Source organism: Harmonia axyridis, chromosome 1, assembly GCF_914767665.1.
Source record: "Harmonia axyridis chromosome 1, icHarAxyr1.1, whole genome shotgun sequence".
Lineage (NCBI taxonomy): Eukaryota > Metazoa > Arthropoda > Insecta > Coleoptera > Coccinellidae > Harmonia > Harmonia axyridis.
The window spans coordinates 59299303-59315200 of NC_059501.1; the positions used below are offsets into that span (position 1 = coordinate 59299303).

The 15898-nt window shown below is 36.1% G+C and overlaps 1 protein-coding gene across 5 annotated transcripts in view; it reads right to left on the bottom strand.

The window, feature by feature from the left end:
- The window catches only part of LOC123671475 (AT-rich interactive domain-containing protein 1A-like), a 32623-nt gene that overhangs the window by 8646 nt on the left and 8079 nt on the right, over nucleotides 1-15898 (bottom strand). Inside the window, exons 3-7 of one of the 5 annotated variants that reach the window (XM_045605339.1) lie at nucleotides 13201-13481; nucleotides 7496-7757; nucleotides 2200-2358; nucleotides 1629-1819; nucleotides 1323-1567 (exon numbers count right to left, since the gene is read on the bottom strand). In XM_045605339.1, the coding sequence (XP_045461295.1) occupies nucleotides 1323-1567; nucleotides 1629-1819; nucleotides 2200-2358; nucleotides 7496-7757; nucleotides 13201-13481 (1138 nt within the window). Of the gene's footprint in view, nucleotides 1-1322; nucleotides 1568-1628; nucleotides 1820-2199; nucleotides 2401-7495; nucleotides 7758-8808; nucleotides 8906-13200; nucleotides 13482-15898 lie in introns of those variants that run through there. The other 4 variants (XM_045605340.1, XM_045605337.1, XM_045605338.1 and 1 more) reach the window with 4 other exon arrangements.

Consider the following 15898-nt stretch of genomic DNA (forward strand, 5'->3'; position numbering starts at 1 on the left):
CGTAACGGATCCACTTTTCATCGCCAGTCACGATACGATGCAGAAAACCCTTTCTTTTATGTCGCTGAAGCAGCTGTTGGCAAGTGAAAAAACGCCGTTCGACGTCTCTCAGCTTCAGTTCGTACGACACCCAATTTCCTTGCTTTTGGATCATTCCCATGGCTTTCAAACGCTTGGAAATGGTTGTTCGGTCAACTCCCAATGCTTCAGCAAGTTCTTCTTGCGTTTGACACGAATCTTCATCAAGCAAAGTCGCCAATTCTTGATCTTCAAAGATTTGCGGCCGCCCGGAACGCTCCTTGTCTTCCACGTCAAAATCGCCACTTTTGAAGCGTCGAAACCATCCGCGAACACTTGAATCATCGACACAACCTTCTCCATAAGCTTCCTGAAGCAACCGATGCGCCTCGGCAGCAGATTTCTTCAAATTGAACCAATAAAGTGAAACTTCCCGCAAATGACGTCGACTCGGCTCAAATTTCGACATTTTCACGATTTCAAAAATTTATGATGCGAAAAAATTTCAACTAATGTGTTAGTGTGGAATTGTTGACAGATGAATAAGCTTTGATTATGACATATGTAACCATTAAATACTCGCACAGTATTGGTGGCGCCATCTCTTACAAAAAACGGGAAAGACTTATTCACACACCTTATATATTCTAGTTCAAGTGATCAAAAAATGTTGGCGTCATATAGATATCATGATAAGGTTCAGTTGAAAACGGCGTATTCAGTATATAGGCGTACAACTTTGATTCCACCGTTTTTTTTTCCGAAATTCAAGGCTTTATTGTAAAAAACTTGATATACATTTATTATTCTAAATACTGTTCACCGCTGGCCACTATTTTCTCCCATCTTTCGGCCAGCGTACGAATCCCGCGTTGAAAAAACTGGTCATCTTTTGAAGCGATCCACAAAACGATCTAATTTTTTACTTCTTCAGCGCTTAAAGCGCATTCGTCAGCTCTGACTTTCCGAACTCGCCCAATCTAACCATGTTGGGAACATGTAAAAATTGCGTATACTCCCTTTATCTATGTTTATTACTCTATGGCCAGAGCCAGGACTGACATCAATTAACCTATTTCTCAAAAATTCAACTGTTATAAAATATTTGAAATCAGTACGTTAAAAACATTTAAAACCAATAATTTTTTCTCATTTTGTTAGCCTGGGTAATCAGAACTCAAGATATCAAATATTTCAGATAAAAAAGTTAAATTACCTTCTATTGACGAAAATCACAATAATGGAAATTTGTAGGTATGTCACTTAGTATAAATTATTGTTCAGAAACATGCAAATATACTCACTGATACTGATAAGGCTGCCCATACATTGGCGGTTGACCAGAATGATGGTACATAGGAGGTGGCTGATAAGGAGCTTGAGGAGGTGCCTGTGGAAACTGCTGAATATTAATTAAAACATTCTGTTGATGCATTCCATTTCCAGACGGTTGCAAACGTGACACCTGCTGCGCTAAGGCTTGCATAGGCAATCCAGTCAATGAATCTAAAGGATTCTGGCTGCTTGAAGTTGGAGGGTTATACAATTGCTGTAAGAAGATTACAAATTAAATTCTATGTATACGTAAACGATGACGACAGTAAGCTTACCAATGCTCCACTGTTATTTCTGTTATCCAGTCGATCGAGTGATATGTATTCACTATCACTGGTAGTGAATCCGTAGTCTTTGGCTCTGTCATTATTGTTAAAAAGTGAAAGGATATTATCATCCGACTCTGGTAATTTAAGAGGGTCCTCTAAAGAAGGTGTAGACCATAGATGACCCCCATTCGAAGAATCTGTAAGGAATAGAGCAGTTTTTCAAAATAGAGTGGTCGAAGAAATGATGAAATCATCTAATGGGATAAAATTTTAAATGAAATTATCAATATTTGATCAGAGGCACCACAAAATAACAGTGCACCTTTTAATTTCTCGATATAAAAGATTTTCAGGAAAATAATTTAGTTATTTCGAATTTTCTTTTGGTTGATTATTAATTTTGTCATTTATAGAATTGAAATTATATTCCAAGACAAAAATAAACCAAATATATCATAAAGATATATTATTTTGAAAGTTATCAATTTTTTATATTTATATTGAATATCCTTCATCAAGTAGACTCGTTAAACCTTATAACTAAGAAAATTAAATAAAAAAAATACTATCAACTCACAGAACTCACCTTGGTGTGGATTTCCATTTGGATTATCATCGGTAATTTCTGTGATGGTGCATGTTGATTCTATAGGATCCTTCAGAAGTCCTGTTGTTTTTATTCTTATTTTCGGATAGGAATCCGGTGAAGGATCCGGTGGTGGGGTGGGCTCAGCTCCTGGAATAGTTTCATAATTGTTCTTATTCAGGGAATTTTTGTCTGAAAACGAGAAGAATGAGAAATTATTTATGATCAAAGGTGTGTCGTCTCTTCGGAAAATCCGAGAAATTAAAAATAACGATAACTTAACAGTCTTAAGAAAAAGTGGAAGAGGAAGATAACTTAACAGTGATGGGGTATTATTTCATTGCATACAGGTTGTTTCATGAATAACCATAGCTGTTTTCAGTGCTAATGCAGAACAAGTTGAAATCAATGCTCAAAATTGTCCCAAATATACAGGGTGATTCACCGGGATGGCCTATTAGACGTTTATGGAAAACTAATCATAATTTTCAGCTGAAAATTTGCATACCGGGGTTTGAGACAATGATTTTTCTCCCTAAAATATTTTCAGATCTCTACAACTTCCGGTTATACCGGAAACAGGCTACTACTTCCTTATTTTTAATGGCACACCCAGTATATTATTATTATTATTGCATCATTAGATAGCTTTTTTTATGGCAATTTCGGCAATAAGCCATACCTTGGATAAAACTCAACGGTTCATAATTGGGATTCTTATGAAAAAAATGGTGGCGATGAGGACTCACATTTTTTTGAATATTGCAGCAGAAAGAGCTTTTTCCAAAAAATTTTTTTTTCTTTTTCGATTTCGCAAATACGTAGTATTATAAGACTGTTTGCGGTTTGGGCCAAAAATGTACAGGGTGTTCATGAGAGGATCATGAACTTGGACAACTCAAATTCATCAAAAGTCAAGATCTCGGTGAATCACCCTGTATTCGTGTACGAGATACATACAGGTTGTTTTATGCACTTGATCGAAAAATTGTAAAAGGTGTAACTCTTGAACGGTTTCTAAGATATTTATCGAAATTTCAAAAAGCCCGGACTTTGTTATGTTGGCAAACTCTCCATATGAACGTGTATGAAATTTTTATCGTGCCTTGAATTTGCATTTTTGGCAGTTTCAGCAAAGGAAATTCATGAACAAATGTTGAAAGTGTATAAGGACTCTCCACCTTCAATTAGTATAGTAGAAAGATGGGTTACTGAGTTTAAACTTGATTGGACAAGCCTTGAAGACGGTCCACGTCAAGGAAGTCCAAAAAAATGTAAACAATAGCAGAAATCGTAGAAAAAATACGGGATATCGTAATGGAAAATCGTTGAGTGAATAAAATAGATTTAGTAGAAGCCCTAGGCAGCTCATTGGGTAGTGTGAGCAATATTTCAACAAAAGTACGAAATGGGTTGCGTAAATGGTGGCAGAAAGATGTGTGAAAAAATTGCTACCGCATTCGCTAACAATGGAACAAAAACACATTCGAATGAGATTTTCTCGTTAACATTTAGAGCCCGTTCACATGACGAGCGGTTTACGCGCGGTTTGAAACCGCGCGTTTACAAGTACATGAATTTTCTTCGAAGCGTACACATGCCTCCGCGCGTTTTTATGGACCGCGCGTAGAGCGCGGTTCTAGAGCTTGCCCGTAGTAACCGCGCGTTGGCGCGCGGTTTGAGATCATAGGTTTCTAATGTAACCGTTCAGATGACCGCGCGGGCACGAGCTGATAGATGCCAGAGACGTATTTACGTATTTTCCTTCGATCCGTTCGGTCAGAAATATTTCAAAATGGAACCGGACGCTCCTAAATTATTCATAGATGAAATTGAGAATTTTCCTGTAATATGCGACATGACAAGTAGTGTATATTCAGATAAAAACTCAAGGAGACGGGCTTGGGAAGAACTCGTCATCATATCCTGTGAAGGAGATGCTAATGAAGAAAGAAAAATTATTATGTGACCACATAAAAATGATAATAGCTCTTTATTTAGAAATCATGAGATAGACGTAGAACAAATACAAATGAAGAGAAATAGTATCAAAATAATATTCACCTACCACTTAACAGCAGAAATCTACTATACTAAGTATATGGTTCTAATTATAATTATTCAACAATAAATTAAATATTATATTCTTAAATGGTTTATAATTATTTATTTCTTTGATTTCATTAGGCAGTCTATTGAAAAACTTTAAACAACTGTATTCTAGCTGCTATTTGTGTTGAATTTAATTTACTTTTTTTTTTCTGTCGAAGCCACGTGTCCTGCCCACTGCCACTTCAATTCTGCAACACGCGCTATAATATCTACGACTCTAGTTCTTTGTCGGATTTCTTCATTCCTTTTTCTGTCTTTGAGACTGACATTGAGCATAGTTCTTTCAATCGCTCTCTGCATCACCCTCAGCTGGTTTGCGGTCTTCTTAGTTATTGCCATAGTTTCCAGGCCATATGTCGCTACCGGTAATATGCAGGCATCGAAAACTTTCCTTTTAAGGTTTATGGGATGTCGTTATTCCTGAATATATATTTCATCTTTCCAAAAGTCATCCAAGTTAGCCTGATTCTTCTTTTTATCTCTGCTGTTTGATTTTCTTTGCCGATTCTTATTGAGTGTCTTAAATATTATATATTCTTCTACATTTTCAAGTTGTGTGCCGTCAATGTTTATGTGTTCTGTGGTGTTGTTGATAAGTTTGGTCTTCGAAACATTAATTTTCAAACCGACTTTATTTATAGCATCAATAAGTTGTTTTTACATCTCGCTCAATTCCTGCATGTTGCTACTTATTAGGACGATGTCATCGGCAAAACGAAGATGATTTAAGTAGGATCAGTTTTAATTGATGAATAATAGAAACTATTCGATCTATAATTACCTATCAAAACTTAAAAACGTTTAATTCTCACCTAAATCTGATACTGAATCCAGATTCAAATCAAAATGTAGAATTCAAACTGAATACGGGCCGTTACGGCAACGCGCGGTCACCGCTTGGCAACCGCGTTCCATGTGAACGGTATCCAATTATCAACCGCTCATTCAACCGCGCGTAGACCGCTTGTCATGTGAACGTGCTCTAAGATCTCAAACCGCGCGGTTACTACGGGCAAGCTCTAGAACCGCGCTCTACGCGCGGTCCATAAAAACGCGCGGAGGCATGTGTACGCTTCGAAGAAAATTCATGTACTTGTAAACGCGCGGTTTCAAACCGCGCGTAAACCGCTCGTCATGTGAACGGGCTCTTAGAGCGTTTCGAAAGGCTAAAGTGGATTTTGTGCGTCGGTTCATCATTATGGATGACACTTGGGACTACCACCATAATCCCGAATCAAAACAAAAAGGTAAAAAGAGTGGAGTGGAGTTCTTCGGCTCCGAAACGAGTTCTTGTCCAGAAATCGGTCAAGAAGATGTAAGCACCAATTTTTTTGGAATGCGAAAGGAATTTTGTTTGTGGATTACTTGAAAACTGGTAAAAACATGGGTTCTGAATATAATTGTAACCTTTTAGACCAGCTGAAGAAAAAAAACCCGTAAAGAAGACTCGGTTTGCTGAAGAAAAGAAATCCACTGGTTCTCATCTGTCAATGATTCATCGCACATTCTTCATCATCATTATTTGATTCACCTCTGTTTAAACAAAAAAGGAAGTGAATGAGGACGGCTTATGTTCCCGAGGAAGAAAGTTACAATTGAAAAAAATATTGTTATAATCGTCGAAGAGGTTCAAGGGAAAATGAACGAAATGACAATATCATGATTTCGTTCCCATATTTTTGCCGGTGTGTATATTTATCCATTTTTTTAGATTTCCATTGATTATCTTATGCTTATAATACACAGTTACACAGGTCTGCTCCCCTATTGTATTAGTGTACAACTTTGCTTCCGCCGTTTTGCAATAGATTACTGTAGCGGTAGGTGGTAGTCGAAATAATTAGATCATAGATGCCATACAATAAGCTTAGGTATTTAGAAACATAATGCCATGTCTGTCGATTTGTATCTGCATCATAAATTTATTCTCTATTAAACAGCTTACGAGCTAAATTCTGGTCATTTGCGGAAGGTTTTAATTTTCTGCTTCAATATGAAGAAATCTGCGACTGAGGCTCATCGAATGCTCTCAAATACCTATGGCGAGGTCGCTATTAGTGAAAGAACGTGCCGAGAGTGGTTTCAACGCTTCAAAAACGACGATGTTGATGTCGAAGAACAGCATGGCGGTGGAAGAGAGAAGGTTTCCGAAGATGCAGAATTGGAGGCATTACTTGATCAAGGCTCTTGTCAAACGCAATAAGAATTGGCAGGATCATTGGGAGTGACGCAACAAGTTATTTCAAAATGCCTGAAAGTCATGGGAATGATCCAGAAACAAAGAAATTGGGTGCCGTGCGAGTTGAAGCCGAGATATGTTGAACGGCGTTTGTTTGCATGTGAACAGCTACTTGCAAGGCAAAGACGAAAGGGATTTCTGCTTTGCATTGTGACTGGATACCAAAAATGGGTTCATCACGATAATCCAAAGTGCAGAAAATCATGAGGATATCCCGGCCATGCTTCCACGTCGACGGCCAAACCGAATATTCACGGTTCAAAAGTCATGCTCAGTATTTGGTGGGACCAGCTCAGCGTTGTATATTATGAGTTGTTAAAACAGACTGAAACGATCACAGGCTATCGTTATCGAACGCTGCTATACAACGAGAGACATGAAAGATGGAAGAAATTAGTGACCAGCGATGGACAATACTTTGAATCATAAATGTATAACTTGTGTTTATTTTGGGAAGAACGGGGGAAGCAAAGTTGTACGCCTATGAGGATTATAAAAGTAGAGTCTCTCAAAATTGAGGGATAAGTTTAATATGGTATTAGAGAATTTAACGTTCGGTGCAACAAAAATGAAAGATTTAAATCGAGTTAAAAAATAATCTGGGATTACATCCTTCTCAAAGAAAGAGAATATTTAAATAATGGTTTAACGTCTGTGTATTAACATATTTAATTAATTCCACGGCATTCAGACAACTTTTTAATTCTGGAAAAAGTACCTCCCTGAGCGGGGCTCGAACCCACAATCGCCGAATAACTTCAATTTCCTCGATGGCTCAAGTGGCTAGAGCGTCGGACTAGTTATTCGGAGGTTGCGAGTTCGAGTCCCGCTCAGGGAGGTACTTTTTCCAGAATTGAAAAATTGTCTGAATGCCGTGAAATTAATTTAATAAGAGAGAATAGTTTTCGATAAAATTTAAAAATGTTCCATTCTTACCCATCTCGGCCTCTTCCGTGATCTCTGTAATTATCGGACCGGTAACCATGTTGTCTTCTTCGCTGCAACTGCTACCATCGCCCGGTTCCTGCTCAGCGCTGCTGCCGCCCGTTTCGCTCTCGATGATGCCGTTGATGTCGTCTAAGGTGGCGGCGTCGAATTCGTCCAGCTCTGACACTCCCTGGCGACTGCCCGGCGAAAGTCCGCTTCCTTCGCTGCCAAGTCGGTTGGCTGTATCTCCTGCTTCTGCCACTTTGGTGATCTGCAAAAAAAAAAAAAAACATTGTATTTATTCTCTTTCCGGCTACTTCATAATAGCGATAAGAACATAAACGTATACCAATAATTGTCGAGAATATGTCGTGAAAGAAAAAAAATTGTAAAATAGCAATTTCAAACTCCGTGTAACAATTTCAAATAATCATCATCATAACAACCAGAAATTATATTGAATATAAAAAAATAGTTCGATATTTTCGTGACCACAGAATCGATAGTGTTGAGACATAGAGTAATAAACATAGATAGAGGGAGTATACACAATTTTTACATGTCCCCAACATGGTCAGATTATGTTGTCGGATTGTGATGTATTTTCAAATCCACAATTTTACTATGTCGTTATAAATGTATATTATATTGGATGAAATATATATTTATTTGAGTGATTCCCGATTAAATATACAACTTTAAATATTTGGAATCCGATATTTTTCCTAATTGTCGAATTTATAATAAGCAGAATATTTATTGATTTCTGTATCTACCTGCTGAAATCTAAGGTTTGGCAACTTTTGCTCTTCTAGTGTCATCGGTTGTTTCACGTCGCTTGGCTCGCTTGAAGTATGTTTTCTGAATTTCTGATATATTTAGGAATTTATTTTAATATATTTTGAGTTGATATGAAACGATGATTCACTATGGGAAACAAGAAATGCGTTCTTTGTGGAGAAACTCGCGAATTGAGTGAAATATCGTATCACTGATATGTTTTCATTTCCGCGCGCTTCGTGTCAAATTTGATAGTTCATGTTGGGGACAAAATTTTCTTACTGAAAATGACATATGCTCCCTCTATATATGTTTATTACTGAGTGTTGAAATTTTGGATGTTTATATTAAATAACAAATTTAAGCTATTGCTAAATTTCGAGATGATAACATCATCAATCAGTGGAATATCACGGAAAAAAAAAGTATGTATTTAAAGATGTTAAATTTGTATTGATAACATTATTCAGTTTTGTTGTTCTGTAAAACGAAAGTTATTCATTAGCTATTATTTAAATCATTTACATTGATTACCAGGTTACCTGTAAAGCCAAAGAAACAACAAAGTTCATTATTATCATTCTTTGCTTCACTGAATTAACAATTTTCAGATTTATTTATTGATTCACTGCTTGACGTATTGTTCTCGAAACTTCAAAATATACCAGTAATCTCTTGTTCCATCTGGAGGGGTTAGTTGAAAGTTGAAAGGCGCGCGTTATATGATGCGCGGCAAATTTAAATGAAGAAGGTATGGTGGCCATTTTTAAAGATCCACTCTTTGGAAACTGCCTAAATTGAAAAATGCTCCAAATGAAAGTTTCTTAGGCTTCAGGGGGACATCGAATTAAGACCTTGATTTCAAGGTCAAGTAGATTTTTTGAATGGGACATATTTTATTGGAGAATATTAATATTCTCGAAAAACTAAAAAAAATATTTGTTTGTTTTTTTCATCGAATTCATTTCTTTGGAGATATAAAGTATTTCATTCTTGAGATGATGAAGTACTTGACCTTGAAATTAAACTCCAATGACAGCATTCGATGCCCCCTGAAGATTTCTTTGATCCAGATTCTTCCCAAGGAGATTTCGTCCTTTGAAGTGGGTGACCCAGTATATATATTTTCTTTGATTACCAAAAAGAACGAGCATTCAAAAGTACTATATATGAAAATAAAACAAGAGAGCTGGAAACGATAATTACATAATATGATTGCCATTATGTATAGAATAGACTACCAAATACTTCTGTAGACCCCCCCGAAGGAATGTCCTCTTTGATGCCTATGCCTTGATCACTGATACCCTCTACCATCTTTGACACTTCTCTTCAACACAGCAATTCTCACTTGTGTTGCTTTGACCCTTAGCACAAAGTAGAAAAAGGGTATTAATAAAGATTTTTTATACTAAAAGCTTTTACTATTGACATTCAGCACCGAAACAGGATTTGACTACAATTCAGTTCAAAAGAAACTTATGTGCGTGATCATGAATTCACTAAAAAAAAACTGTATCTCGGTATTTTTTCCATAATGAACTCACTATACAAGCATGATAAAATTCATGTGTAAAAATTCAAATTACCAGTCTGTTTGTCTACGGTTTTCCTCACAGTAGGCGATGACACTTCTCTTTATTATGAGTTATATTAATACTCAATAAGCTTGTCGGCATTCTCTTTGATGGGCGTTTCAGCCTGCTTTTCAGTTTTTGGGGCGGCTTCTTTGATATTCATTTTCAATATTCTAATCGGATTGTTGATTCCGGAGACCCGTGCAAAATACAAAACATACAGTCGAGTCTCGTTAACTCGAAATCCTAGGATAACTAGCATTTGATTTTGAGTTAAAACGGATTTCCATCAAATGAAGACAGTATTAATTCGAGACTTCTTTTTGTTATATACTATGTACTCTTAACTATTGTAATATTAGATTGAAAATATAAAATATCCTTAAAATGTTTGGATATTTAGTAGAATATCCGATTAATAATTATTATCGATAACCAACTATTCCAACACATTATGCTATTCAAATTTATTGAACTATTCAGTTTAGTCGACTATTCGAAATTATATATGTCAAAAATTACGAGACCTAGTTTGAAAGCGTGAAGGTTCCTCTCGCATTAAACTAGCTATGCCGTTGAATTCATTACACATTTGTGACTTGTGAGTATGAATTCGATCGATATTCAGAGAAGCACGTAAGACGAGAAGGTGTCACAAGACATGTTCAAGGCCGTTCAATATGACAGTAGGAGAAGCACAACAAAAACGTCGTCAAAGATTAATATCGGCTTCAAGCAAGCTACTGGAATGTAATAAAAATGTCAAAAGATGGTTTCGTATAATATATGTTATTTGAGAGTAATAGGTATGCTACACACGAGGTTGACGACGAGCAGCATACATTTAGATATTAATGTCTAGAAATACATACTGTTGTTCCTACCAATTTTCGGCAATTTTCGAAGGGATTTTAAGTAGTTTGCCGATACTTCACTCGTTTCTTATGGTGTTCTTATTCCTCTGTCGTTTCCATGAAAATAAATAGGCAATTATTTCACAATGCCTTTTCACTTTAGAATCAAGACATCCTTTGTATACTGATTCAATAATGGTATGGAAATGAAGAGGACACGGTAGAAGCATGGGCGCCCGCAGAAATTTTTCTCAGGGGGGGCAAAATGAAAATTATAGAAAAACGATAAGGCGTCCATGATCGTCATTGAAAACTGGAAAATTGTTGAGAATCCATTATTTTCCTTTTTTCCATGCCCTTTGGATTGAGAATGTAATATTGAAGGCGTTGTGCTGAAAACTGGGACAATCAAAATCTCAGGGGGGGATACGGCCCCCCCTGCGGGCGCCAATGGGTAGAACTACAAAATAATGGTCTCAACCATGAGGGGGCAAACAGCACAAGTACATAGTACATGTCAATAAGATTATAGAATGATGCTAAATAGAATTGTAGTATTCGCTGATGCAATATGCGACAGCTTTGTTCTCAAAGATGGCTGTTGCGGTAAGTGGTAGTAGAAATAAATAGATCGTAGATATCATACAATAGGCTTAGGTATTTGTAAACATAACTCCATCGAAATATTAGTCGATTTGTGTCTGCATCATAAAGTTATTCTCGAACATGTCAACTTACGAGCCAAATTTAATACGAATATCTCTGCGGCTGAGTTTCATCGAATGCTCTCAAATACCTATGGTGAGGCCGCTATTAGTGAAAGAACCTGATGAAAGTGGTTTCAACGCTTCAAGAACGGTGATTTTGAGGTCGAAGACCAGAATGACGGTGGAAGAGAGAAGGTTTTCGAAGATGCAGAATTGAAGGCATTACTTGATTAAGACTCGTCGACTTGGAAGCATGGCCGGGATGGCCATGCTTCCACATGCAGTAGGGGGAAAAGTCTCCCAATTAGACAACAGTAGGAAATCGGAGAAATTAAAGTAGAGGCGAAGGGAAAAAAATTCCAGTCCTTATACAAAAAGAAGACCTGAGAGAGCAACCTCGTTGCGATAGCCCTAAAGGAAACGAAAAATGCCACCCCTCTGCACGTGGAAACAACCTACTTGACGTCTCAATGTTACGGTGTTACGTATTGCCGTACAGACTTGTTACGTGACGGCGCGGCGTTACGATAAGATGTTTTGTTCTATGTCTGTACGCGACTTTTCTTGTCAAATTCCGATAATGAATCATCCGCAGATGTCAATGCGCCTGTAACCGGTCCATCCAGTCAGAATAACGAAACATTTACAAGTGCGTGTTCATTTTTTTCTAAATTGTATGTGGGAAATAATTTCGTTTGAAAGCGTGTCTGGTACAACTTTATATTTTTTTTGACTAAAATTCCGTCATTACTTTCCTTAGATGATACAATTTTCCTTCAAAGAATATCAGCTCAGTTTAATTAAATTACAAAAGTTAACGCAGAAAATCTACACTGTGTCCGTAAAGTATGGAACAAATTCATTTTCAGCTTAACAGACCATTTTAAGAAATAATCCTGAAACACATCGTTTTTTTATTTTAATTTACCGTATTTTAAAATAATTATCTAATATACAGGGTGAATTACTTGCGAGTAATGACGTCACCTTCATTTTTTCAAATGGAACTTCCCCATTTTGACTCAATTTTTCGATTACTCTAGCTGAGCTGATTCCAAAAATGTATCATATGTTGATTCCAATTGGTACAGGGTTTACAAAAATAATAAATTGAATCTAAGCAATAATTAAAACATTAAAGAATACCAAAAATATTGTAGTGAACTGTCATTGAACACCAATAAATTACTAAACAAATAATGATATTTCACAAAAAACTAGACGAACATGTTTTTTTTTAAATTGATAAGAAATAATTCCTTTCATATTCTGTCTGCTAGACCACAAGTACCAAACATGTTTGGAAACAGCTCATTTTTATTGATCTAAAAATGTAACAATCTACAGGGTGTTACATTCAAACCAATTGCCGCTATATAATAAGTATTTTTGATAATATTGTTAATTTAACTAATAAAGAATGTTACGCGTTACTTTATGAGCACACACAAAACTATTGTATTTTTGTCCACCCTGTACCAATTGGAATCAACATGTGATACATTTTTGGAATCAGCTCTGCTAAAATAATCGGAAAATTGAGATAAAATGGGGGTGTTCCATTTAAAAAAAAATGGCGGTGACGTCATTACTCGAAAATAATTCACCTTGTTTATTAGATTATTATTTTAAAATACGGTAAATTAAAATAAAAAATTGACGTGTTTCAGGATTATTTCTTAAAATGGTCTGTTTAGCTGAAAATGAATTTGTTCCATACTTTACGGACACAGTGTATATCCACTATTTCTCATATAATGAATTCCAAGAATTCAAGACTCAAAGCTGGTCCATACCTGTTGCTGCCTCCTCTTTACGTTCTCTTCCTCCAGCTTGTCACCCTCAGCGTCTGAACTCCTTCCAGATGTGGGGGACTGAACGATTTCAAAACCGTTGCCGGTGGTGTTCTTCAAGGTTATCTTCAGAGGGGGAAGAGTCACTTTCGTGAGTTTAACCGTAGGTTGTTTGATGTGATGGAAGAGATGCTTGTACAGGTAGATTTTAGAGGTGAAGTTCACGTTACAATCCCAACATCTTAACGGTTGTAGTGATTCGTCGTCACTGGAGCAGGATTCTTCTGCAAACAATTAAATACGATATCAGAATGGAAAATAAAGTGGCAAACATAAGTAAATATTAAGCAAAGTTATATTACATTATACTTTATGCAGACTCGTTCTGGAAAACGGCGGATACAATTTTAATTTGAAGACAAAAAAGACCAACGAACTATCGACCCATAAGCCTATTATCGGCAATTAGTGAGGTGATAGATAAATTAATTCACAGAAAATTAACAGATTTCGTAGAAGAAAAGAAAATAATTCTAGATCACCAGTTTGGGTTTCGCAAAGAGCATTCAACGATCCACCAGCTAGTACGACAAACTGAAAATATTAAGTAGCAAATGAAAAATGAACCTCTCTACAGACATTGGTGCAATATTTTTGGAAAAGGCATTTGTTGGAATGTGACATCAAGGTCTGATATTCAAAATGAAGTTGATGAAATTCACAACCAAACTTACGAAATTAATCAAATCGTATTTGGCAGATAGAAAAATCAGAAAATATCAAGAGTACCAGGTCGATGATTTGAGAAATTTAAGCCGGAGTTCCCCAAGGTTCGGTGATAGGACCACTTTTGTTCAACTTATATATGTCTGACATACCAAAAATGAATAGATGCAAGATAGCCCAGTTTGCAGATGACACCGCTATCTGCTATCACAGTAAAACTCGGAAAGCAATTACTTACTAGGCAGTTACAAATAGACCTAAATAAACTGATGAAATACTTAAAAAAATGGAGATTCAAAGTGAATACGACGAAAACAGTTGCAATCTACTTCGGAGGAACATCAGAAGAGAAAGCAGGAAACGTCCAAATAGAAAATCAGACGATAAAATGGAATAAGGAAGGAGAATATCCGGGAGTAATTCTAGAATAAAGAATGAACATTCGCAAACATATAGAAGAAAACTGCATGGGAGACTGTACCCGCTGTTCAACCCAAAAAGTAAACTTTCCTTAGTAAACAAGATGAAGATAATAAATATAGTGCTATTACCAAGCAGTACGCATACAGGAGTAACCTGTAAGACAACAAGAAAGATCAGTTACAAAGTACACCGAATATAGTAATCAGAACAGATGTTGGTGCCCCATGGTATATTTGCAACCAACAAATCAGAGAAGAATTGAAAATCGAAACTAATTAGGAAATAATAAACAAACAAATAAATAAGACGAAAGAGACGCTAAAAGCGCACGAGAATAGAAAATTAAGAAAGATAATACAAATTCCAACAAGAAAGATAAACAAGAGGAAAAACCTCTTCCGAAAAATCAAATAGGAAAATAGTGTCATGCAGAAGGGAGAAAACTCCCAAATGGACAACAGAAGAAAATTGGATAAATTATAGTAGAGGCGCAGGGAATAATGTTCCAGTCCTTATACAAAAAGACCCGAGAGCCTCGTTCATGGAACAGATTACTCTAACATTTTAAGCCAGGAATAATCTTGAACGATAAGGTCCGACTCGCTCATGACGAATGTAGTCTAAAATTCATTTCTGACCATCCATTAACACGATGCGAACCTAGACACTCGAAATTTTCAGGGTAGGTGAATTTTGCGGTTAAGTTTATGGTTAAAATCAGAATAGTAAGTGATTCTGTAAATACGGCTATTGGAAATGTTGTTTCCCTGTTAATTTCCAAACTGCAGACTAGACCGAGATGAAAATTTGTATGTGGATATAGATTGATAATCAGAACCATATAAAATTAAATAAAAATATCGAAAGAAAATTACCCAATATTACTGTGAAGCATTTGGTTGTGGAACAACGTAAGCGAGTTATTAAATAGAATTTTCTTTTCCCAGCTCCTGCTGGGAAATTTAAATATTGTGTTAAAGCCTACGTTCAAAGTAGAGTGTTCTATAGTGTGGATGAATTTGTGTCCTCTTAGATGGATGTTGATTTTTGATTAACTTGATGATTTTATGATGAAATATTTTCAACTTATTTAAATCATGAAAATATTAAAAAAAATTCAATTAGCCAAATGAAATGGAGACCACGTGAACGAACAGAAACATAGTCAGAATTCTCTTTGTCTGTTCGAAATCACTGCATATTTTCAGCTGAAAAATTTCAATTTCAAGCTACATATGTGGGAAATTTCGAGCTGACCCTATGATCAGAAAAACCGAGAAAAATATTGGAAAAGAAATACCAAATGGCTCTGTGATAAATGATCGTGTAAAATTCAAGCAGAAGAGTGAAAAAAATAGTGCGTTTAAAAGTTCTTACAAAATGGTTTACACGTTGGAGGAGAGAAAGGAAATGTTGAAAATTTATTTCCAGAACTACTGCGAAGATTTTGAATGAACGACATCCTTTTGAAAATGTTTATCATTCGTTTATCATTCAGTTGGTACAAAAATTTGAGGTATCAGGATTAGTTGCAAACGAAAAACATAATTGC